Consider the following 27,117-nt stretch of genomic DNA (forward strand, 5'->3'; position numbering starts at 1 on the left):
AAGATATTAATTAATTCATATTACATCTCTAATATTTATAACATTGCAAACTATATACACTTCAAACATGCAACAATTATAAACACCACAATGAGTTAACTAAAAAACTTAAACTTCAAATTTGTTCAAAATCAATCGGATCACTGTCATTTGCAGCAAAATATTCATTCCAACAGCGTGGTTTTATTACATCATGTGAGCTTTCCTCACTTATAAAGTCAATTTCTCTGTCATCATTCAACGAGTAGTCACAGAAATTACTAGAAACTCTCAGCAGATCTGGCAGCACCTGTAGAGAGAAATCAGAGTTCACATATCAGGTCCAGTGAATCTTCTTTGGGACAGTTCTGAACAGAGTTATTAAGAAGGGTTTTGGAAGCCAAAATGTTAACTCTGATTTCTCTCCACAGATGTTGCAGACCTGCAGAGATTTGCCAGCAATTTCTGTTTATGTTTCAGATTTCCACCATCTGCAGTTCTTTCAGGTTTTTTTTTTAAACTTTTAATTATTTTCCGTACCACTTATTGCATTCAATATTTCACATTTTAAATGTAACTTTTAAAAAAAATATTGTGATCATGTTCATTCCGCTTATCTATGACCTCATTGATACAATGCTACCAGTGAGTGTAGTGTAGTTGCTGCATATTTCTATCCTTAGCTGACTCTATTTACGCAGAGAGTAGTAGGGGCGTGGAACGTACTGCCTGCAACAGGAGTAGATTCACCAACTTCAAGGGCACTTAAGTGGTCATTGGATAGACATATGAACGAGAATGTAATAGTAGAGTTAGATGGGCTTCAGATTGGTTTCACAGGTCGTCCCAACACCAAGGGCCAAATGGCCTGTACTGTGCTGTAATGTCCTATGTTAGAACATAGAACATAGAAACGTACAGCACAGAACAGGCCCGTTGGCCCACAATGTTGTGCCAAAATTTAATACTAATGTAAAATATAGTAACAACCCATGCAACCCTCAACTCACTGCTATCCATGTGCATTCCCAGCAGTTGCTTAAATGTCCCCAATGACTCTGCTTCCACCACCACTGCTGGTAACGCATTCCATGCATTCACAACTCTCTGTGTAAAAAACCTATTTCTGACCTCATCATTTATATCTTCCTCCTAATATCTTCAAACTATGACTTCTCGTACCGGTCAATCCTGCCCTGGGGAAAAGTCTCTGGCTATTGACTCTATCTATTCCTCTCATTATTTTGTACAGCTCGATCAGGTCTCCTCTCTTCCTCCTTCTCTCCAAAGAGAAAAGTCCTAGCCTATTCAACCTTTCTTCATAAGGCAAGCCCTTCAGTCCAGGCAGCATGCTGGTAAACCTTCTTTGCACCCTCTTCAAAGCCTCTGTATCTTTCCTATAGGAGGGCGACCAGAACTGGACACAATATTCCAAGTGTGGCCTCACCAGGGAGTTGCAGAGCTGTTCTATAACATTTTCGCAGAGTCAGACAACACGAAAACAGACCATTTGGTCCAACCAATCCCAATCTAAGCTCCTGGTCAATATCCCTCCAAACCTTTCCCATTCATGAATTTAGCCAAATGTCTTTTAAATGTTGTAATTGTATCCACATCCACCACTTCCTCAGGAAGTTCATTCCACATGTGAACCACCCTTTGTGTAAACAATTTGTCCTTCACGGCTGTTTTAAATCTCTCTCTCTAACCTAAACATTTGCCCCCTAATTGCAAAATGTCCCATCCTCGGGAAGAGACAACCGTCATTAACTCTATCAGGTCACCTCTCAACTTCCTACAGTCCACTGAAAAAAGAGCCAGCCTATACAGTTTTTATTTATAAATCAAACCTTCCATACCGGGCAACATGCTGGTAAATTTCTTCTGAATCCTCTCCAATTTAATAATTTCCTTTTTATAACTGGGCGACCAGAACTGAACACAGTATTCCGGAAGAGACCTCACCAATGTCCTGTACATGACTGAGAGTCACAAAGCTATACAGCATAAAAACAGACCTTTTGGTCCAACTCATCCAGATATCCTGAATTAATCCAGTCCCATTTGCCAGAACTTGGCCCACATCCTTCTAAACCCTTCCTTTCATATACCCATCCAGGTGCCTTTTAAATGTTGTGATTCCACCAGTCTCCACTACTTTCTCTAGCAGCTCATTCCATTCACGCACCATCCTCTGCGTGAAAATGTTGCCCCTTAGGCTCCTTTTAAATCTTTCCCCTCTCACCTTTAATCTATGCTCTCTAGTTTTGGATTCCGCTATCCTGGGGAAATGGACATCGCAACTCCTATACTCAAATGAAGGCAAGAGAGCTAAACACCTTTTTAACCACCCTGTCCATTTGTGATGCAAGCTTCAAAGAATTATGTACCTGAACTGTTGGGTCCATCTGTTCTACGACACTATTCGAGGCCCTACAATTAATTGTATAAGCCCTACCCTTGTCTGTTGTACCAAAATGCAATACCTCTCATTTATCCAGATCGAACTCCATCTGCCATTTTTCAGCTCACTGACCAATTTTATCATGTTCCAACTTCAAACTTCTCATATGTTTGGGTAATATCCTTGAGTTTTATTTATAAACATATTCAAGAGCTGAACACCACCTATAAAAACAGCTAGGAATAACTGCCAAACTTACATCACTAAATACATCATTAACATACTTAAACTTGGAAATGATTTGGAGATGCTGGTGTTGGACTGGGGTGTACAAAGTTAAAAATCACACAACACCAGGTTATAGTCCAACAGGTTTAATTGGAAACACACTAGCTTTCGAAGCGTCGCTCCTTCATCAAGTGATTGTGGAGGTCACAATTGTAAGGCACAGAATTTATAGCAAAAGTTTACAGTGTGATGTAACTGAAATTATACATTGAAAAATACCTTGATTGTCTGTTGAGTCTTTCATCTGTTCGAATACCATGATAATTTCACTTCTTTCATGTGTAAATCACAAAACTTTTTTAAAAGTTGCATTCTCAGGTTAACTGTAAAATTGGTGTTAGCTAGACAATATGTTGAAGGTGTTAGCCCCCTGTGTTCTCTGTCTGTGCCATGATTCTAATCTAAAAAGTGAGATAACAGAGTTTTACATGAATTCATACAGTTTTTGAGCAAAATACAATGTAACTCTGCAAGTACAAATTCACCCCACAAACATATATGTTTGTGTGTGCATGTGGGTCTTTGTATCTGTGTGTTTTGTGTGTGTCTGTCTGTCTGTCTGGGTTGGAGGGTTGTGAGTGTGAGAGAGAGTGTATATGTGTGTGTGTATGTGAGTAGGTATAAACAATGACTGCAGATGCTGGAAACCAGATTCTGGATTAGAGTGGTGCTGGAAAAGCACAGCAGTTCAGGCAGCATCCGAGGAGCAGGAAAATCGACGTTTCGAGCAAAAGCCCTTCATCAGGAATACAGTGTCTGAGTGTAGAGTGTCTTAAGTCTGTGAGGGGGTGCATGTCTGAGTGTGAGTGTGTCTGGTGTGGGGATTGTGAGTGTCGGAGAGAGAGAGAGTTTTTATGCGTGTGTGTGTGTGTGAGTGTAGAGTGGTCTAAGTTTCTGAGAGGATGCATGAATGGGTGTCTGTGTATATGTGTGTCCATGTGTATGTGTGTGTATAGGATTGCCTGTGTGTGTGTGTGTGTGTAGGAGTGTCTGTGTGTGTGTTGAGGAATACAACGTTGGCTGAGGTACATGAGTACCTGCCACATACATGGTGGGCAGGTACTCATATGACTCAGCCAACGTTGTCTATCTTATACATTGCAGGCAAGGATGCCCTGAGGCATGGTACATTGGTGAAACCGAGCAAAGGCTACGGCAACGGATGAATGGGCACCGCACAACAATCAACAGACAGGAGGGTTCCCTCCCAGTTGGGAAACACTTCAGCAGTCCAGGACATTCGACCTCGGACCTTCTGGTGACCATCCTCCAAGGTGGACTTCAGGACAAGCAGCAGCGAAAAGTGGCCAAACAGAGGCTGATAGCTAGGTTCCATACCCATAGGGAGGGCCTCAGCCAGGACCTTGGGTTCATGTCACACTACAGGTGACCACCATTGCACTATACACATGCACAGACACTTCTACACACACACACACAGGCACTCCTATACACACACATACACACGGATACACTTATACACAGACACTCAGACACACATCCTTACAGACACACACACTCCTACACCCACACATGCACCCCCTCACAAAGTTACAGACACAGGGAGAACATGCAAACTCCACATGGTCACCCAGGTCTGGGATCTAACCCCAGTCCCTCCTGCTGTGAGGCAGCAGTGCTAACCACTATGCCACACCTCAGATAAACAAACTGCAGGAGGTTGATTTCTGTGCTGTCCAGGTTGATTTGGGATTCAGTTTTGTTTTGCAGGGACAGGCAGTGGTGGGGGGTAGATTTGTTTGGGGTATTGAACAGAGATAAGGGACAGTGAATGATTGAAGGGAATGATCAGAGAGGGGCTTGTACAATGGGAGTAATTTGTGACGACCAAGTCAACAGCGTGAGGCCAAACCATTGAATATTTTCAAAAAGTTAGATATCTTTCTTAGGGTTATGGGGGAAAGCGGGAACAGGGGGCTGAGCTGGATGATCAGGCATGATCATACTGAATGATGGAACAGACTTTAAGGGCAGAGTGGCCTCCTCTAGCTCCTACATTCTCTGTTTCTATGTACAGTAGTTGTGAATAGGGTTTCTACTGGGGCTTGTACCCCACAGCCATTGCATCGGACAATAGACTGCTAACCATTGGCATTTAAGTCGTGATTTTTCTCATTTTTAAATATGTAAATTCTGATTCGAAATAACTTGGCTTGGGGCATTATTGGGATATCTCTGACCGCCCTTGTGTCTTGAAAGACACCGCCTTGTAAATGAGGCGAGTCTCTGGGGCTTTGGTGACTCTGTGTGTCTGAACTGTGCTTTTATTGTTGAAAGATTAACACATCATTGGTGTTTCTGTCACGTTAAGGAACGACACTGCAGCCATTTTTTCGCTTTGTCTGTCTGTGAGTGTGTGAGTGTGAGTGTGTGTGAGGGAGAGAGAGCAGTAGCCGGCAGCTTGTGTGACACTGATAGTATCTCTGAGCCCAGCAGCAGCTCCTCACTGTATTCCTCACTGAGGCTGGTCCTTCGCCCATGCAACCAGACGGTAAGTGCAATGATGCAAAACATTTCCATGCAAAGATTCAGATTGTACAAAAAATATCTGACTGCATTCTGAGGCTCTCCGGAGACAGCAGACGCTAGAGAAATTACACAAACGGAAGGATAATCCATTGTGTTTCGATTCATTAAATATTGCGTTCAGATTTGATATATGCATTCTCAGAAATGAATGTCTTTTATTTTGTGATTATGTCCGTCTGTTTTTCTGACAGCACAGCACAGGGCGGGACTCCCCACTTGCTTTGCAAAGCTGAGGCGCTCTGTTTGATGTAAAGGAAACAGAATTGAACCCAGTAAATGCAGAGAGGCTGAAGGGGTTAATGATTTATTTTTGTTCCATGTTTGTGCAGTGCCTCATCTGCACAGGGATTGAGCTAATCCTCTCCTCACCTCACCTCCATTTAATGCTGCACCACATCCCTCCCTCCCTTTGCCCCACATCCTTCCCTCCCTCCGCCCCACATCCATCCTTCCCTCCCTCCCTCTGCCCCACATCCATCCCTCCCTCCCTCTGCCCCACATCCATCCCTCCCTCCCTCCGCCCCACATCCATCCCTCCCTCCCTCCGCCCCACATCCATCCCTCGCTTCCTCTGCCCCACAATCATCCCTCCCTCCTGCCCTCTGCCCCACATCCATCCTTCCCTCCCACAGCTCCACATCCATCCTTCCCTCCCACTGCCCCACATCCATCCTTCCCTCCATTCCTCCCTTTGCCCCATATCCATCCATCCCTCCCAACCTCCCTCTGCCCCACATACATCCCTCCCTCTCTCATGCCCTCATTCCCACTCTCTCCCTCCCTTGCTGTCCTTGCCACCCTCTCTCTCTCAAGATCTCTCTCATAGTCTCCCATCCTCTCCCTTGCATTCACTCCCATCTCCTACTGACTTCCTTCAACTCATTCACTCAGCCACTCTCCGACTCACTCCCTTCCATCACTCAGCCTCCCCCACTCATTCAGTCTGCTGCTTCCAATCTCCCTTCCTCACTCAGAATTTGCTCTCTGCCTTCTTCACTCACTGAATCTGCCCCTCTCAGATTCACTCACTCATTCCCAGCCTCTCCCAACTCTCCTTCATCAGTCAGACTGTCATTCCCAAACTCTCATACTTCAGCACAGATACCAACACTCAATCTTTGTGAGACTCAATGAAAGGTCTCTCTCATTCTCTGACTCCAACAACCCAGATCTCCTAACTCTCCATCTGTGACTCCAAGTCTCTTGCACTCCCCCATCAAACACTGCTCCCTCTAGGACACCATCCCAGGTCTCCCTAACTTGCTCTTCCAGTCTCAAACTCACTCGATCAGATATTCACCTTCACACGCATTTGCTTGCTGTCGGACACTCAATGGTTTGCATTTGCATAGCATCTTCAATAGGTTGCAGTATTGCGTGGTGCTTCACCAGAGCGTAGATAAACCTCACATCAACGAAGTACTCAGACAGGTGATTGTAACAGATTGGTTGGAAAAAGTGTTTTAAACGAGGAGAGAGAGGCAGAGAGATTTGGAGGGAATTCTAGACATTGTGAAGTTACAGACGGCAATGATAGAGCCATTTGGATTAGAGTGAAAATCCTAAAAACAAATTAAGGTGTTGGCCGATATGGAACCAATCGAGGTCAGAGAGCATGGTGATGACAGGTGAACAGGAGTCTGTGTGAGTTAAGAGACTGGCTGTAGAGTTTTGAATGAGCTGAAGTTACGTGGTGTGAAACATGGGGAGACCAACTAGGAGAGAATTGCAACAGTCTAAACAAAGATTCTTAGTGAACTACCCCCACAACAACTTGTTTCGCACCTTTCTTGTAAAATGTCTCTCAAGTGCCTGACAGGAGTGTTAGAAAACTAAACATGACATTGTGTTGAGTAAGGTCAGATGGAGTTGTGGAGATGTGCAGCGTGGAGGCAGGCTCTTCAGTCCAGCCCGTCCGTACCAACTGGGTGTCCCGGCCCGGTCTGGTCCCTCCTGCCGGCGCCCGGCCCAAGTCCCCCCGGGCCCTTCCTATTCATGTGCCCGGCCGGGTACCTCTTGGGTGTTGTAGTTGTCTCAGCCTGCGCCGCTTCCTCTGACGGCTCATTCCACACACGTACCACCCTCTGTGAAAAAATTCCCCTTAGGTCTCTTTTATATCTTTCCCCTCTCACCCTCAACCTATGCCCGCTTGGGAAAAGAGATTTTGGAAAGCACCTTGAAGGAGAAAAGCGAGTTAGAGGGTCAGAGAGATGTAGGAAGGGGATTCCAGAGCTTAGCCTTAGGCAACAGAAGGCATAGCCTTCGACAGTGTAACAGTAAAAATCAGGGAGGCTTAAGAGGTCAGAATTGGAAGAGCTCAGAGATCTCCAAGGTTCATGTGGCCACAGAGAATCACAGAGGTTAGGATGGGCAATTGGAAAATGGGGATGAGAGTTTTAAAATCAAGGCTTTGCATGAATGGCAGTAATTGTAGATCATGGGTGATGGGGAAGGGAGAGGGTTAAGACATGGGCAGAGGGATTTGGGTGGCCTCATGTTTACGGAGGGAGATCGATGAAGCATGTGTCAGAATGGTCAGGTCTAACAGCAGCAGGGATTCAGTGAGGGTTTCAGCAGTAGATAAGCTAAAATGACAAGATGACGTTGGACTGTGCTGCAGAGGCTGGAATAGGTGTTTCCATTGATGCCGTGAATCTGAGATTTGAAGCTCATCTCTGAGTCCAGTATGACACTACAAAGTTTACTCTCAGTTTGTGTCAGAGAGAGAGGGAGGGGGATAGAGACAGTCGGTCAGACAGGGAGATCGGAACAATGACCAAAAATGATGACTTCACATTTCCCAATATTTACAAACTCACACTCACTCCTGTGTGTATGTGTTTTTTTTAATCTAAATGTAAAGAATACTATTCTGCCTTGTGGTGTTACTTGCTGTGCAGATTATCTAACATCATTTTCATGTCTGCTTATCATAACCTTTTCCTAGCGTACTAGGGGTACAGTGAATGTTGCTAAATGACTAATTCAGGGAGCATGTTTTCAAGCCTCACCATGGTAATTTGAAAATCTGATTCCTTGCTTAAAGAAACTTCTGTGAGTAATAGGTTGGACACATGAGAGGGACCAAGAAATTGTTGGATTGTTGTAAAAACCCAACCGGTTAACTGATGTCGTTTTGAGAGGCAAATCTGTCCTTTACCTGATTTGGGTTTAGATGTGACTCCTACCCAATGTCTGAACAGCCAAACAAGCCACCCCGTTTCTCAGGGCAACTAGAGGATGGGCTATGAATCCAGCCTGTTAATGCCTGGATGAAAGCATTATCCAATTATTCACCTTTTCCTTTACTTCCCCAGTTCAAGTTGTTAATAGAAATTTTTAATCCACCTGTTCAAACATGTTATGACACACCTCTGGGGTAAGTGCAACTTGACCTCAGACCTTCTGGTCCAGAGGTAAGAACACTGCCAATGTTGCAAAAGAGCCCCCTCACAATTTCCTAGCCTATCTCTTCAGAGATGTCATTCCTCACCTATGGAGTAGGTGGGACTTGAACCCATACCTCCAGACTCCGAGGTAGGGAATACTACCAGTGCAGCACAAGAGCCCTCTCCCAAGATTGTGTGCTTGTAAGAAGAAGGCTTAAGCAGCTAATCTGCTTTGGGTTGAAGCGTGGATTGACTTGCTGGGAGCAGTCTCCTCCTCGATTTCAGGTTGTGCTGGAGAAACATGAACACACTTTAACCACTGGGCTATTTCAACTGCCAGTGGAACAGCAAATACAGATATATCCACCTCGCTTAGTGCCTCCTAAATCTTTGCCCACAGAGAACCCCATTTCAAGGCTCGAAAATTGTCCTGATCTCCACTTTGGGAAACCCTGGGATAGTTTACAGGCCACGTTGAGAGGATATTTCTCCATTGCAGACAAGGTTTTGATCAATTGAACGGGAAACTGCTTGGAATTGTAAAAGAGGTAATAGCCAGAGGAGAGAGGTTAAAACAGTGGATGGGAGTAGTGAAGGTCAAGAGTGTGTTGCTGGGAAAGCACAGCAGGTTAGGCAGCAGCCGAGGAGCAAGAGCATCAACATTTTGGGCATAAGCCCTTCATCAGGAATGAGGCTTGTAGGGAATAGGGAGGGGAATATTTGTACACAGGTTGTTGTGATCTATAATACACTGCCTGAAGGAGATTGTAACTTCCCAAAGGGAACAAGGATGTTGTCAGGGTTGGAGGATTTGAGCGAGAGGGAGAGGCTGAATATGCTGAGGCTGTTTTTCCTGGAGCATCAGAGGCTGAGGGGGGACCTTATGGAGGTTTATAAAATCAATGAGGGGCATGGATAGGATAAACAGACAAGGACTTCTTCCTGGAGTGGGAAATCCAGAACTAGAGGGCATAGGTTTAGTGTGAGAGGGGAAAGATATTAAAGGGACCTAAGGGGCAACTTTTTCACGCAGAGGGTGGTACGTGGAATGAGCCGCCAGAGGAAGTAGTGGAGACTGGTACAATTACAACATGTAAAAGACATCTGGATGGGTATATGAATAGGAAGGGTTTGGAGGGATATGGACCAAGTGCTGACTAATGGGACTAGATTGGGTTGCGATATCTGGTCGGCATGGACGAGTTAGACTGAAGGGTCTGTTTCTGTGCTTTACATCTCTATGACTCTATGACTCTACACTCACATGCACACACACATACACACTCTCTCTCACACTCACAACCCCTCAACCAGACAGACACACACACACACATACAAAACACACAGACACAAAGACCCACATGCACACACATACATATACGTTTGCAGAGTTACATTGTACTTTGCACAAAAACTGTATGAATTCATGTAAAACTCTGTTATCTCACTTTTTAGATTAGAATCAATCTAAACATCATGGCACAGACAGAGAACACAGGGGGCTAACACCTTCAACATATTGTCTAGCTAACATCAATTTTACAGTTAACCTGAGAATGCAACTTTTAAAAAGGTTTTGTGATTTACACAAGAAAGAAATGAAACTATCATGGTATTCGAACAGATGAAACACTCAACAGACAATCAAGGTATTTTTCAATGTATAATTTCAGTTACATCACACTGTAAACTTTTGCTATAAATTCTGTGCCTTACAATTGTGTCCACCACAACCACCTGATGAAGGAGCGCTACTCCGAAAGCTAGCGTCCTTCCAATTAAACCTATTGGACTATAACCTGGTGTTGTGTGATTTTTAACTAAGTTTGGAAAGGTCTCAAATGAGCAAATCTTCTTTGTGCAGTCCTCCTAGTCTCAAAATCCACATTTCTTCATCCCCAGACTTTGTGGACATGAATAACAATGCCTTCCTGAAATTTCAATTTTGTTGCAGACAGTGAAATGTTGATTGTTTGACAGTACTGCAGTACTGAATTGCTCATTTTCAACTTGTACACTCTGTACTCTCCTTGAATTCATGAGCAGCATTTGTCTTCTCTTTGCTGAGGACATTAAGTTAAATTACACCACAGATGACAAATAAAATGATTATGTTACCAATGCTTGTTAACACATTCTGTTGCATTTTTCTCCAGATGAAGACATTGGCATGGTCTTCCTCTGCTGGCACATACATTCTTCAGTAACTTCACTCGTTTACTAGATATCCTTCCCCAATCTTCAATTACTTTCCTGGAAACATTAAACTCTCTTGCTGTTTCTATCAGTCTTTCCCTTAAAATTGAACTGCAAGCTTGTCATTCATTCTCAAACACAGTGATAAATCATGCAGTATTTGTTAAGTTTGTCGATTGGCTAGGAGTCTGCTACCAGAATTGGAAGACAGACACCCTAAACATTTCTGTACATAAATTTTAAAAAAACACTGTAATTACCGATAACAAACTGTCAATCAGAATGCAATCAGTTCCCTGAAAAACTAGAACTGACCTTGACACAAACAACTTTTACATGAGTATGTATGATATATTAAATTAACTAGATATGCAAGTAAACTGCGGAAACCACAAAATTCGAAGTGCAGCACAGTACCTCATAAGTGAATACAAAATATTATTGTAGTCTCAAATAAGAGTGCCCTTCTGATAGACTTTCACACTTAGAATATCAGATGCTTTCTCTCTCATCCTTTGAGATTAATAAGGATTTTGAAATCAAAGAAATTTATCTCTTTGCCTAGGCTCTATCAAGATATACAAACACAGCAACTGTACAGAATAAAAGAATTTTGTAAGATTCTTAACAACCACCTGTTCCACACATTGTTTCAAGATTTGATGTACTATGCTTCTGAAAGTGAACTAAATTTCTTCTCCTCATTGCAGAGCCTTACCTGGGGCTTTCCACACTCTGAGTTGTGAACACCAGAGAATCACAAACTGAAACTTTGGTGTCATGAGCTCTAAGGCAACAATGGCTATTGTGGAGCTCTGACAAAGTGCTAATAGCTGTGTAGCCCTGCAGTGGTCGTGATCTAACTGGCAAATCTTTGAAGCTTGATTCCTGACTTGAAAAAAATCCAATGGAGAAGTTGACTGGATTAAACAGACTCCCCTGATGCTGTCACTAGTCTCACATCAACAGTCACCCTGTTCCTACCATGACACACTCACAGTTTTCTCATGTACACCACCTTCTATGCTCTCATGGTCCTATCACATACTTTCCCCCTTCCATGCCCTTCCATGCCCACACAGGCCTCTCACCCCACCACACTCTCCTCCACAACATGAACACAGTCACATGTCACTCACCCCATACGCCACAGAACTCACCCCACCCCCACCATTTTGTGAACGTGTCTTCAATAAACAATTTCTAGCCACTGCATTACCAATCATTTATTCATTGCTGATATGTGAATAATGGGGCTGTAGTGCAATCAGAAGTTGTGCCTGATATCCAAATACTCAAGTTCACCTTCTACAAATACAAATCTTATACATAATCACAGTGAGAAGTTGAGATCTCCTTATCAGACTGGTACCTCTGCACCTGAGCCCCTAGGGAAGAGATTTTGCTGTGCATTACTGGGCCAGCCATTACATTTGGTATAGCTGGGAATATGACAAGATGACTGTTCCTACCATATACATTCTGACAAATCCCACTTCACTCACATCCTGCTATATAGCACGAAGTGCAAGCTGCAGATACAATACCACCATGGAGATCCTGTTTTCATCACACAGTCTCTACAAACACCAACTCTAATGATTCCTCGACACAGTTCTTTTTCCCAAATAGTCAGGATTTATACCATGTTCAGACAATATAATCTCACCACAAATGGCACAAGCAGCAATGAATCTCTTAAAATGTAGAAACGGGAACAAGTTCATTTGACCCAACATGTCTATGCGAGCCAATAATAACTATCCAGTCTAATGGCAGTTCAGAGATTTGGAAGTGTTGACAGCAAACTCCTGTGGGCTTCAAGATGGCCAGCAATGGATCAGAAGGACTCCAAACATGTCAGAATAAGTCTTCACCCAATTTCAAGAAATTTAATAAACCATCTATCCACTAGACCACCTTGTCGATGACATCTTCCCAGAATCAGAAGGAGAAATCTGCAGAAGGCAAGAAAGAATGCACCCAAGGGAACTTTAGTCAAGATCCAAAATTCAAACTCTTGATGGCAGGATAAACTTCTGCAATCATGTTGTCTGACCTTAAGATTGGGTTGGGTCAACCTTCCCAACCTGCAGGTGTTAGGAAACCTATCTGCATCGCATTAAAGCACAACTCACTGGAATTAAGTGTTCACTCCTAATTAAGTTCAATACTATCAAGAAATATATGTCTTTAGGTACTTGATGTGTACAAAAGGCACAGAAAATCTTAGAGACAGAGATTTTACAGCATGAAGAAAGGTTTTTTGGCCCATTGTGTCCAGGGCAATCGAGCATCTATTTATTTTAATCCCATCTTTTAAGAACTTGGCCTGGAGCCTTGTATGCTGTGAGTTTCAGCTACACACCTATACAGCTCAAATGTCTTGAGAGTTCCTGTGTTTTGCACCTTTTTAGGCTGTGAGATCCAGATACTCATCATCATATGGGTAAACAGAGTTTTTCTCAAATCCCCTTTAAACCACCTGCGTCTTGTGTTAATACAGTGTTCCCTGGTTATTGGCCCTTTTATTAAGGGAAACACTTTTCTCCTATCTACCATATCTATGCCGCTCTTAATGTTGTACAACTTCACTGGGATACCCCCACTCCTCAGCAGTCTCCACACGACGGAAAACAGCACCAGCCTATCGAGTCTCCAAGCAAGAACCTGGCAATCCTGACCTCTTCCAGGGCTTCAGCGTAAGTAGATGCTGTTTTGAATTTATAGTGATATCATTTTGAATTATGGTTAGATTGACTTGCGGTGTAGGATCTCCAAGTGGAGTAAAAGTGACAAACGCGAGGAGTGTGACTGTGGAACAAAAGCAGCAAGGTAAGTGGAGGTCAGTGGGGAAAGCAGAAGCAATTCAGGACAAGTGTTGCTGGTGTTAGAGAAACCATAGGAATTGCTAAGATAAGGATGTAAAAAGCTGAAAACTGCAGTAAGGATTTTTAAAAATTTTTCCTAATTAACCATTTCAGAAATGGTATTACACACAGCTTTGGGGCAGGGATGGGACTTGAACCCAGGTTTGCTGGTTCATGGATAGGCACACTATCTCTGCAAAATTGGTATCCTACATTTCTGTTCTCTTCTAGCCTGTCCTGATTTATTTGGAGTAAAGTTCTTTGGGGTAATGGCTTTGAAATCCGCATAACAGACAGTTGGGTGTGCAGTTCGTGGTCATTGCAATTAAATGATTTTGCCTGGGGATCTGACTGCTCATACTGTGCAGCAGATAGTGCATTCACAGTAATGGGGGGAAATTAAGGGGTTTGAATGTGGTGAAGAATTGGGAGTTGTACAGTCTCATGGAGAGTGGTGCTAATTACAGAAAATGAGGGTGCAAGTGATCTTAAGAATGGGATAGGTCAGATTAAGGAGGAGCCTTTGAGACCTTGATAACTAGTAGTTCAGGAGAAAGAGTAAGGAAGTTCAACATATTCATGTGGAAATGGATGGTAGTGCTAGAGTAATGGGATGACAAGGCAGCAGAGGTAAAAGATCATGGGAAGGGCTTAGTGAGTGGCAGGGGAGAACTGAACATATTTGTTCTCACAATAAACATTAATCATGCATTAATATTGAATGGAAGAGCTGACAAAAGCAAGTCAACAGAAATCTTCTGGCTGGGTAGAATTTGGCTGACTGCAGGCCCATCTTTTCAATCGTGAGTCCAGAGATTGAAAAACCATGTTCATCTGGGGACTAGCATTGCTTTAGTATCGATAGCAATCCTTCACATTTTAATAAGATCCCAAGAAGCCATAGAGCCCTCTGGCATTTCATAATGTGTACAATATGCACACATCCATGGAAGAAGTGAATGATGTGCAATCCTTAAGGAGCCTAAGAGACAGAAGACAACAGTCTCCAGGATTAGAATCTACATTTTCCTGGCTGGAAGCTCATGCCAGACACGGAAATACAGAGGATATTAGCACCAAGTACATCATGTGAGGCAAGCTTACAACAATTCTACTGCAACTTCAACAAAGAGAAGCTGAATATTAGGTCTGGCAAGGTGTACTGACTTGCTTTAGGTAACCCAGGCAACACATTATGTCACCAAGCACAAAATGTTATTCGCAAGGAGCTGTGTTTTGGGGACTTGAAGGATGGGCATCCTAATGGTGGGCATGTTCGTTGGTCAGGAGGCCAGGAGAAGAATAATAGTAAAAAGGGAGGTGAAGGAGAATTATAGATGGCAAACCTCAAGGTAAATGATGGCTGTATGCATCAATGAACTGCATTGACAGATCTCTTTGAAGTCAGAATAATGACAAATGAACAACCTTGCACTTCTCTTGGACATTGTGCAGCTGAGAAAGAACCTGGAACCTCAGTGTCCTGAGAAGTAGTGCCTTAAATATGCCATGTGGATGACAAAGACCTAATCCCACAAGGACTGGGAGGCAATCTCATGCTATTTGCCCTGAAGACAACAGTGGCCTGAAGATGTTCACAAATGTCTAGTTCCTAGTGCTCTACACAGGAAGCACTGTGGAATTTCTCAGTCAGCCACTCACCATTGGTCCAAAAACAAGGTTAATGGGTTAGAAGTAGTCCAACAGGATGTAAGATTTAGATCAACAAAAATAAGAAATTTAAACCAGTGACCTTGCCATATTATTTAATATAGGGATATCAATAAGAAATAATTTTGATTTTGACTCTCCAAGAAGTATATTTATAAAATCTGAAAGCGAAAACGAAAGATATTTTGACTAGACAAAATATCAACCACGACTGCAAACTACAAATTATAACTGACCATATGGAAAGGATACTAGGACAACTAGAGAGTCATTCTAGAACAATCAATACCAAGAATAATGAACATGATTTTCTGGTTAACTGAGCAAGAGTATGAAATCTTTTAAAACAAGTTGCAAATGCCAATTTCCCTTCCTGAATAAGGGACAAGCAGTTGCAAATTTTGCATAACAATGCATAATAATATGCTACTTCAGGTGCTTAACTCAGATTTATCCTGCAATTGAAAACTGTCCACTATATAGCATGGAAAATATAGGCATTATCAAGTAAGGGAGGTTAGTTAAGTACTGTTATGTAAGGAATGAGAATAACAAACGAAATGGAGATGAGATTTAGAAGGACGCAAAGAGAGGGGAAGTTAATGGCCTGTCATATCAGACCAAGTAGCTTGGACAATCCATATGGTGAGATGACCTTGTGCAATTTTGTCGGCGTTTGGTATGCTTTCCTTTATTGGTCAGAGTATTGAGTACAGGAGTTGGGAGGTCATGTTACGGCTGTACAGGACATTGGTTCGGCCACTGTTGGAATATTGCGTGCAATTCTGGTCTCCTTCCTATCGGAAAGATGTTGTGAAACTTGGAGGGGTTCAGAAAAGATTTACAAGGATCTTGCCAGAGTTGGAGGATTTGAGCTATAGGGAGAGGCTGAACAGGCTGAGGCTGTTTTACCTGGAGCGTCGGAGGCTGAGGGGTGACCTTATAGAGGTTTACAAAATTATGAGGGGCATGGATAAGATAAATAGACAAAGTCTTTTCTCTGGAGTCAGGGAGTCCAGAACTAGAGGGCATAGGTTTAGGGTGAGAGGAGAAAGGTAAAAAGAGACCTAAGGGGCAACTTTTTCACACAGAGGGTGGTACGTGTATGGAATGAGCTGCCAGAGGATGTGGTGAGGCTGGTACAATTGCAACATTTAAGAGGCATTTGGATGGGTATATGAATAGGAAGGGTTTGGAGGGATATGGACCAGGTGCTGGCAGGTGGGACTAGATTAGGTTGGGAATCTGGTCGGCATGGACGGGTTGGACCGAAGGGTCTGTTTCCATGCTGTACATCTCTATGACTCTATAACTTTGAATTCCACTCTGGGTTCATGCTTATCCTATAGTTTAATCATAAAGTAACTATTTACTTAGTTTATCTGCTAATGCTGAGATGTAAGGAGAAACGTTTCAAAAGGTTGCTTCAGTTACTAAAAGACAAATGAAATAAAATGATTTAAAGAACATCAGTTGAAGAAATGTATTATTTCTACATAGTTTAGACTTACTTCCCTTAGTCTTGGATTTAACCTTTGAAATCTGTACTTCTAGTAACTGATCATTATTGCTGTGTAATAATCTGTGTATTTATATAATTAATTGTAGCCAGTACTGGACAGTCCTACTTGTTGACATGGATAAAAGGCTTGTAGAAGAAAGAAAGGAACAAGAGGCAGCAAATCTGCTTTTCAGCTTTCTGCTTAAATACAAAATCACCAACCTGTAATTCTATCTGAGCCTGTCAAGAACTGAAGCTGTTTGCCTTTAAGAACCTTGTAAAAACTAGCTTCAAGTGAGAGAAAACCACAAGATGAGCTGTAGCAAAAGTGAAATTGCCTGATAACATTTTCAGACAGCTGAACAGTGTATATGTGACACCATGTATGCCATCCCAAAATGAGAATTTGTATTGGTATGAGTGCCATACTTCACACTATAAACATTCGGAGCTGGAGGGGATCTGAGCATGTAATCATCAGGGAGGATTAATCTGGTTAACCAACAAAGTCATGAAGAGTTCTTGTTCAATTGTTTTACACAAAAAGATGGATTCTTGAATGCGGACGAGTAATTGTGAATTTAGTCGAAATGATTAGTGATACACAAAAAGAATTCTAGATAAAACCACACATTTCTTCAATGCTGTTGTGTACCCAGGATAAGATCACATCCTGGACAAAGTAACCTAAGAAGGAAGAGGTTCTACAACTAACAGATACGATGTTAAAGGGAATGCAAATATAGAAATTTGAGAGAATCACATAATCCTACAGGGCTGAATAAACCCTTCTGCCCATAAAATCTGCCCAGACACGTTAGAAACATGAGACTATCAACCTAATCCCATTTACCAGCACTTGGCCCATAGCCTTGAATGTATTGGTATGCCAAGTCTCATCAGGTATATTTTAACTAAAAAGAATGTGAAGCAACCTACCTTTACCTCGGAGGTAAAAAAAGGATTTCCTCACATCCCTCACCTTCAACTTGCAACCCCTTGTGACTTAAAAAAATTATTTTTATTTATTCATTTGTGGGATGTAGGCATCGCTGGCTAGCCAGCATTTATTGCCCATCTCTAGTTGCCCTTGAGGTGGTGGTAAGCTACCTTCTTGAACCATTGCAGTCCACTTGCTGTAGGTTGACCCACAAAGCTATTGGGGAGAGAATTCCAGGATTTTGACTCAGCAACAATGAAGGAACGGCGATATATTTCCAAGTTAGGATGGTGAGTGGCCTGGAGGGGAATTGAAGGTGGTGGAGTTCCAATGTATCTGCTGCCCTTGTCCTTCTAGATGGAAGTGGTCGTGGGTTTAGAAGGTTATTTTATTGCAGCGCATCTTGAAGATAATTCAGACTGCTGCTACTGACTATCAGTGGTGGAGTAGTGGATGCTTGTGGATGTGGTGCCAATCAAGGGACTGCTTTGTCCTGGATGGTGTCAAACTTCTTGAGTGTTGTTGGGGCTGCATTCATCCAGGCAAGTGGGGAGCATTCCATCACACTCCTGACTTGTGCCTTGCAAATGGGGGACAGGTTTTGAGGAAACAGGAGGATTACTCGCTGCAGTATTCCTAGCCTCTGACCTCCTTGTAGCCACTGTATTTATGCAGTGAGTCTAGTTGAGTTTCTGGTCAATGGTAACCACACCCATCCTCCCCCCCCCCCCCCCCCCCCCGCCAGGATAGTGGGGGAGTCAGTGACAGTAAAACCAGTGAATGTCAAAAGACGGTGGTTATATTGTCTCTTATTGGTGATAGTCATAGCCTGGCATTTGTGTGGCTATGTTACTTGTCAGCATAAGCCTGGATATTGTTGCATTTGAACCTGGACAGCTTTAGTATCTGAGGAGTTGCAAATAATGCTGAACATTGCACAATCATCAGCAAACATTCCCACTTCTGACCTCATGATGGAGGAAAGATCATTGATGAAGCAGCTGAAGATGGTTGAGCTAGGACACTACACTGAGGAACTCCTGCAGAGATGCCCTGGAGCTGAGATAACCGACTTCCAACAACCATGACCATCTTCCCCTTCAACTAAGGGAACAGCTGCTCCTTATCCACTCTGTCCACACCCCTTATTATGAGTAACGATGAATGCACACAAATCTTTGAAGGTTGCAAGACAAGTTGAGAAGAGTATTAAATAAAAAAATTAAATTCTCAACTTTATTTACAAAGGAATACAATGTAAAAACAAGTTTGCTGGGCTACACCTTCATAAAATACCGCTTGAGGTATGCCTGCATAATGGTACACATTGTTTGGATATGCAAAACTTGAATATTGCTGAAAAAACAAAATTTGCTGAAGCTTTTCATCTTGCCTGCACTGAAAACAATTTCAACAAATACCAAAGTACATTTTTATTGTGAAGTGTGCTAATTTGTTGGCAAATAGACATTGATAGATGTGTTACCATGTAGAACGCATGAATTTTATAATAACTGACGATTAACTGCCAAGTTTTACAGGTTGGATCTGATTGGCAAAGGCATTGTCCTCTAAGTAAACCAAAAAAGATAGCTGTAAACTGCTTTATTGAGTTGAAACAGATGAAATATGTATACTCTGTCTGTTAAGAATAGGGCCCTTTGTATTTATATATTTGTCTGTCACACTGCAAGCTGAGATGACAACCTTAAATTGACAGTCAACATAATTCTTAACACATTATATAGCAAATGTTGCCCAAACAAATCTAATAGTGGATACTGTCATTTGAGTTATGCAAGCATAGGCTGGATGTGTACAGTCAGTGCATTTTCTGTTGTGAAAATCCAAAGGAATTTTTTGTTTGATATGATCTGCCAGACTTCAGACATATGAGCTATGTACCTTGTGTCACAACAGCAGTAAAATTAACCCTAAACATATTCGCCATTTGTGTGACAGGCACAACATCCTTTGGCTTGACAACAGCATATTGATATGGGCAAGCACTACTGGAATTGCTATTGCACAGTAAGAGCATGAGACAACTTCATTTGTTGCACAAACTTTTTAGATACTTTAATCGCCTTTCCAGGGTATTCCAAGTTAGACTGAGCAATTTTCTGATCCTAAAGTAAAAACCTTGGGCCTAATCACAAAGTCGGCTCAATATAGTCTAGAGGATGGTTTTGGTGCACCCTACGTCAGGATCAAGCTTGCAAGGTGAATAAATAGCTTTTTGGTCAGTTTTATAGTGTGTGGGTAACTGTATGAATCCCAATGCATACGCTAACTAGGTTTGCAACAAACAATAATCAAGAATCCCTGGCCAATTTCTCAAATAGGTCATCAAGGAAAGAGAAGTCACATAACTGCTCCTTTCTGAAAGGAAGTTTGAATACAGGATTCATATAATTCACTAGAGCAACCAAATAGCTGACTCTGCTTTGCACTAGGGAATAGGACACATAACGCATGGCCAGATAGCAGTTGTAGTAGAAGTCAAAAAGTAAGTTGCATGAATACTTGAAGTAGAGGAAGGTACAAGACTATGCAGAAGGTCCAGGCAATGAGATTAATTTTAGGTTGTCTCAGCAAAAACAAATTGGTTGAGTGCTTATCATTTGTTCTCAGCTGCAAGCTTTTAGGAATCCTTTCATAAAAAGATTGAAAAATTGGAATGATGTTACAGATCCAAGAGTTATAATTTTTTTTAAACTGTTTCCTTTATTTTAATGAGGGATGTTGTGATCACTCCAACCTCTGCCAGGAGACTGACCCATGTGATTTTCTTAAACTGGAATAAGAGTCCTAGACCATAACTTACAGAAAATTAAGTGCCTCTTAGGGTTAGGATAGCTGGTCTGTGTCACCAAAGTGGGCACTGCTATTGGAAGGCAATTTGGGGATACTCAAAAGTGACTTGCAAAGGACACTGGAAAACTTGCCTGGTGTGACAGGGAGAAAACCATCTACTATAAAGCCTGGAAGAGCATAAGTCTCACTCATAGCTACATATCTACTCTTAATGAGTTATTATGGAACTACTTTTTCTGTAGTTTGGTATGTTAGTTGTTTGCTGAGTAATAATTAAATGGTCATAATTTCAGTTTGTCACAGTAAAAGTTTAAAGTGAAATTTGGCACAATTAGGATATTTAAAATGCATCTGGATGGGTACACAAATGGGAAGAGTTTAGAGGAATATGGGCCAAATGCTGGCATTTGGGACTAGATTAATTTAGGATATCTGGTCGGGATGGATGAGTTGACCGAAGGAACTGTTTCCATGCTGTACACCTCTATGACTCAATCTTGACATGCAATTCTTTTTGTCAATTACTGGGAAATTCATATCTCTTTACAAGTTATCAATCTACAAGAAGATTGCAATGATGAACATGCCAGTATAAATTAAGAGAAGCAATATGGTATTTGACAAAGAATATGCTTACCCAGTTTTTGACTGATTTACTGCACCTACAAGCAACTTCACTGTCTCAGGATTAGATTCCATGCCATTACGTAAATTCAAAAATCTTCTGACAAAGTCATCAGGTGACATGTATCGCTCCCCATTCTTCTCAATGGTTGCATACTGAAAAAGAAATTTCATCAGTAGATAACAATGTATTTGGAGGCTTTAACTTCCAAAGTCATTCTAAACTCTGAACTCCTATATTATCGTTTTTAAACACAGTTTCCTTGTCCATTTTTCAATACAGTAACTTGTTTTATGCAATAACTCACAGTAACTTGCAAGTTATCACTGTCAAGGCCAGTATTAATAGTTCATCCATAATCGCCCTCAAAAAAGTAGTGAAGAGCATAAACTGTTTTCTTGAACAGTTGCAGTTCATTTGTTATAGATACGCACACTACTGTTCAGAAGAGAGGGCCAGGATTTTGATTCAGGAACAGTGATATCATTCCAAGTCAGGATGGTCAGTGGTTTGGAGTGTTCAGGTGGTGGTGTTCCTATGTGTCTGCTGTCCTTCAACCTAGTGGTTAGCACAGACCAGAAATCTTAAGTGAATCAGCACATAAATAATCTGACTACAAGAGCAGGTCAGAGGTCAAAAATTGAAAGTAATTGACCTCCTCAAAACCACAAAATCTCTACACCATCTCATTCATTCGCAGCCCCTCGCAGACAAGGTTGGCTCTGGTTCACTCTCAGGGCAAGTCCACAGGTGGCTGGAGAGACTGATGTGACTACTGCAGGGTCTGTTACACTTGGGTTCGGTGATCGTCACAGGAAGGGGTGGGATGGGACAGGATGGGGCGTTGGTGTGACAGCACGTTCATTTCACTGTTTATGCCTGGGTTCCATTTTTTCCTGATAGCAAGCTTCAAGGTGCTCAATGCATTCCTATATGCTCCTCCTCTACTTTGGATGGTCTTGAGCCAGTGATTCCCAGGTATCTCTGGGAATACCACACTTTGCCAGTGAGGTCTTGAGGGTATCACTGAAGCGCTACGTCAGTCTACGTGGGGCTCGCCTGCTATTTCGAAACTGGGAAGCATCTACCTAGGGAATCTCGTCTTGGCCATGGAGACTGTGGGCTCAGCCCATCGTAGACAATTAAGGGTGGTCAGTGTCTCGATGCAGAGGATGTTGGCCTGATTAAGGACGTTGGTGTTGACGCATCTTTCATCACAGTGGATTCACGGGATATTGAGCAGGCAGTGTTGATGATACTGCTCCAGCACCTTGAAATGTCTGCTGCAGACAGTCCATGTCTCAGAGGCATATAGGAGTGCAGGAACCATCACAGCTCTGTAAACCATGATCTTAATGTTGGATTTGATGTTGATGCCTTTTCTTCAGTCAGTTAGCACTCTGGAGGCAGTGCTGGATCACTTCATGAATATTTGCTTTGGCCACAGGACATTCCTGAAGTACTGGATGTTCTCTAAGGCCTCCCTGTGGACCTTGATAATTGGGGGCTTCGCTGAATAATGCCAGGCCAGGTTGGAGGACCTTCATCTTGCAGATGTTCAGGATGACACCAATTATCTCATATGTCTCAGTAAAAGTGCTGACGATGGCCTGGAGATATCTTCTGAGATTACACATACACCAGCGTCATCTGCAAAGTGCAGCTCCATGACACTGGTTCGGGTGACTTTAGTTTTGGCTTGAAAGTGGCAGAAGTTGAATAATTTCCTGCACGTTCTGCAAGTTAGCTCCACTCCATCAGGCAGCTTGTTGGCAGTGAAGTGAAGCATTGCAGCGAGAACAATGTTGCATGATGACATAGCCGTACTTGATACTGGTCCGTGGGCGGCACGGTGGCTCAGTGTTAGCACTACTGCCTCACAGCACTAGGGACCAGAGTTTGATTCCAGTCTCGGGCGACTGTGTGGAATCTGCACATTCTCCCAGTGTCTGCGTGTGTTTCCTCTGGGTGCTCCGGTTTCCTCCAACAGTCCAAAGATGTGCAGGATAGTGAATTGGAAATGCTAAATTGCTCATAGTGTTCAGGGATGCGTAGGTTAGCTGCATTAGTCAGAGGTAAATGTAGAGTAATACAGTAGGGGAACAGGTCTGGGTAGGTTTCTCTTCAGAGGGACAGGGTGGACTTGTTGGGTCCACAGCGTAGGGATGCTATTTGTCATTACCACGGCTTCCATTTTGTCATGGAGCAGGCGAAGGAATGTATCAAACTTCATGGCAACCAAAGCGGAGAAGGCTGCTCCATATTGCCTCCTGATTGAGGTATTGAAGGCTTTTGTGAGGTGGAAGAAGGCCACATACAGAGGTAAGTTATTTTCCCTGTATTTCTTCTGTGCCATAAAAATCATGTCTGTTGTGCCCCTCCATGACCGAAAGCCACACTCACAGGGTTCTGTTGTCGATCAGTGTCCTTGAATGCACCCCACAGCATGCTTCATGCTATGAGCTCAGCAACACCCCAGCTCTGAAGGAAGTAGGGAAGACTTTCCATCAGCTTAAGAACAATAAGGCTGCAGGAACAGATGGTAACCCTGATGACACATTGAAACGCAGAGGCAAAGATTCCTACTGTAGCTACACACCCTCGTTTGCCTTATCTAGAAGGAGGAGAGCATCCAGAAAGAGCTCCAAGATGCCACAATCATAGTTATTTTCAAAAAAGAAAGGAACAAGTCTGACTATGGTAACTATAGGGGAATCTCGCTCCAGTCAATCATTGGAAAAATCATTGCCAAGGTCCTCCTTAACTGTCTCCACCCTCTGGCTGAGGAACTCCTCCTGGAATCGCAAATCTACACCACAGATCAAAAGTGTGACAGTCTCCACTTAAATGAGTGCAGCTCAAACTACACTGACAAAGCCTGACAAAAATCAGAATAAACCAATATCCTTGATTGACAACTCCACAAAATAGTCACTCCTTCAATGACCAATGCAGTTGCAGCAGTGTGCAGATGCACTCTAGAGATTCACCAAGCCTCCTTAGATAACACTTTCAAACCAATCCAGATCAAGAGCAGCAGATACATATGAACATCACTAACTGCAAGCTTCCCTCCAAGCTACTGACCATCCTGACTTGGAAATATTTCATTTCTTTCCTGTCTCTAGATCAAAATCTTAGAACACCCTTTCTAATAGCACTGCGGATATACCTACATCAAATGGTCTCTAACAGTTTAAGAAAGTAACTCACCACCATCTTAAAGTCAACTAATGATGGGCATTAAATGCTAGTCTAAATCCCATAAATGTATAGAAAGAAATAATCTGTGAACATCACCACTTATGACAGCGGGAAGGTGGTTGGACCAAAGACACTACCAAGAAGAACTGTCGTAGTGATGCTGTGGAACTGAAATGACTGATCTCCAAGAACCACAAACATTTTTCTCTGACCCACGTTTGACTCCAACCTGGAGACAGGCCCCCACTTGACTCCCACGAACACCAATTTTGTTGGGGCTCTTGAATAACTGATTCAGTCAAATGCTGCCTAATACCAAGGTTACTCAGACCTCACTAATGGTGCTTGTTTGAACCAAGGCTGTAATGAAGTCAGGTACCAAGTCGTCCAAATGGAACCCAAACCAAGCAACAGTTGGCATGTTATTTCTTTGCAGCTGCCACTTAATAAAAGATACTCACCAACCCCCTTTGATGATTGAAGCCAAATAAATGGATGGTAGTTGGTTGGTTGGAATTGTCCTGTTTAACTACACTGCTGCTGCAGCCAGCAGACAGCTTCCTCGTTTAGGCCTCAGAGAACTTGAGATTTTAAATTAAACTTAATCAGCAAATCTTGCTTAAATGCTAAATGCAAATACATCTAGATTTTAACAGAATATTAATGCTTAAATCTCTCACATAACAAATTCCTAAGCTTTCCAATCTGTATCACCTGAATATATACACTGTACCAATATGACTGTGAATATTAGATAAAGTGACAGTGTTCCTTCATCTGAGATCAGGTGCTATTTGTAATCTTCATGGTGAGACTGCGAGGGACAGCCAAGCACTACATCTTAAATGTCTAAAAACAAACTTCAATAACGTGAGGTTAGGAATGAGGGAAGTGAGAATTAGGTGGAAAGAAGAGGTCCATTATCCAGATAACAGGCTGAGGGTAAGGTGCATCATCCACATTCCCAGAATTTGCCACCTCATCAACCCCCTGAGCACCATCTCTTCCAAAGGAGTCAAGACATGTTGGTGCTCCTGTTCCCTTCTGTCCGCTGCAGGAAGAGGGAAGTGTATCAGAATTTAATGCATTGCATGGCAAGCCCACTGTAGCTGAGATGTGAAGCTGCAAGAATTAGGAATAAGTTTGGCAACATTGATATTTGTGCAAGCCAATTTTTGAGCATCTGGTTATTAGGCATACGTACGAAGATTTTAATGGTTGAGTAATGGGCCTATGTGCAATAAGAAGCATGAGACTGTATAACCAGTGTCTGTAACTTGCATGGATCTTCCCTTTAATAACGACAGGCTGCCTTGAAGGAGTGTTTAGTCCTATCTCATGTTAATCAAGCATGCACACACTTTGAGCATGCAGTCATTCACCAATGCACTTTGCTCAAGACTGCATGCTACAAATATGTTGATGAACAGGCAGCACAACATTTATGTGTTGCTTGCCTTAATGGGATTGTGTGTGGAGTAATGATCCGCACATTCGATAACAGGCCATGATAAAATCCAAAGGGAGAAACTTTAAAAAAGAAACACAAGTTCGTAGAATACTTCCAAGATATTTTCTTAGAGTATCACATTCTGGAAATGACCAGACACCATTGTATTAGACTTGATACAACGTAATATGATAGGATTAATTAATTATCTTAGAGTAAAGGTACTCCTAGGAAGCAGCAATCACAAAATGTTTGAATTTTACATCCAGCTTGAAAGAGAGAAGATTGGGGCCAGGACAAGTATTTTAAACGTAAATAAGAAGAACTACGTGGACTTGAAAGCTAAGTCACTTGAAGTGAACTGGCATTCTTCACTAGCAGATAGATCAACAGAGAATAAGTGCTGACATTTCAGAATAGTCAGCACAAATACATTCCTTTTATAAAAGATAAATTCTAAATGGAAGACCCACCGTCTATGATTAACTAAAGAAGTTAGATAAAGCTGAAGGAAAAAGTATACATCTGCTCAGAGATGGTAGATCAGACAACTGGTCAGAATAGCAAGAATAGCACAGAATAATTAATCAGTAGGAAGAAATTAACATATGAGGGAGGTTAGTTAGGAATGCAGAAAGAGAGATAGCAAGAGTAACTGATTAGGCAGGGGATCAATGGTGGTTTGGAGTGGATGGGAATGTAGAATTCAAAGCACTGTTTATTGAATGACAGAGCAGGTTTGAGGGGTCAAATGGTCTACTTCTGTTCTAGTTTTGTATGTGCATAGTTTAATACTTGAAAAGCTAAAGCAAATGTTGCTCCCTCAGTCCAACACCGTCATCTCCAAATCATATTTAACCAATGCAGTGTTTTTTGAAAGATCAATATGCATTGTGGATAAAGGGGAGCCTGTAGATGCGCTGTACTGTAGATGTACCACAAGGGATCTGTACTAGATTAATCTTTTACATAGCAAATGAATGACTTGGACAAGGACAGCAAAGGCATTCGCAGATGACAGCAAGATAGGCAGGAAAGTACATTGTGAAGAAGTCATAAGAAGATTGCATAACTGTATAGATAGAACAAGTGAGTAAGATTTAGAAAAGTGATAGATGACATGACTGAAGTTATATTATGTTGAGTAGTCTTAATAGGGGGACATGGAAAGGATTTTTCCTCTTGTGGATCAGTCCAAATCTCAGAGGGACCGATTTAAAATTAAGGGTCAGC

The 27,117-nt window shown here is 42.3% G+C and overlaps 1 protein-coding gene across 2 annotated transcripts in view; it reads right to left on the bottom strand.

The window, feature by feature from the left end:
* The window catches only part of slc25a13 (solute carrier family 25 member 13), a 280,692-nt gene that overhangs the window by 192,715 nt on the left and 60,860 nt on the right, over positions 1–27,117 (bottom strand). The window contains exon 2 of one of the 2 annotated variants that reach the window (XM_043689904.2): positions 21,243–21,385. In XM_043689904.2, coding sequence (XP_043545839.1) covers positions 21,243–21,385 — 143 coding nt within the window. Of the gene's footprint in view, positions 1–21,242; positions 21,386–27,117 lie in introns of those variants that run through there. The other variant, XM_087986841.1, reaches the window with a different exon arrangement.

This window comes from Chiloscyllium plagiosum, unplaced genomic scaffold, assembly GCF_037043375.1.
Source record: "Chiloscyllium plagiosum isolate Xiang-an unplaced genomic scaffold, Cpla_swu_hap1 HiC_scaffold_5, whole genome shotgun sequence".
Lineage (NCBI taxonomy): Eukaryota > Metazoa > Chordata > Chondrichthyes > Orectolobiformes > Hemiscylliidae > Chiloscyllium > Chiloscyllium plagiosum.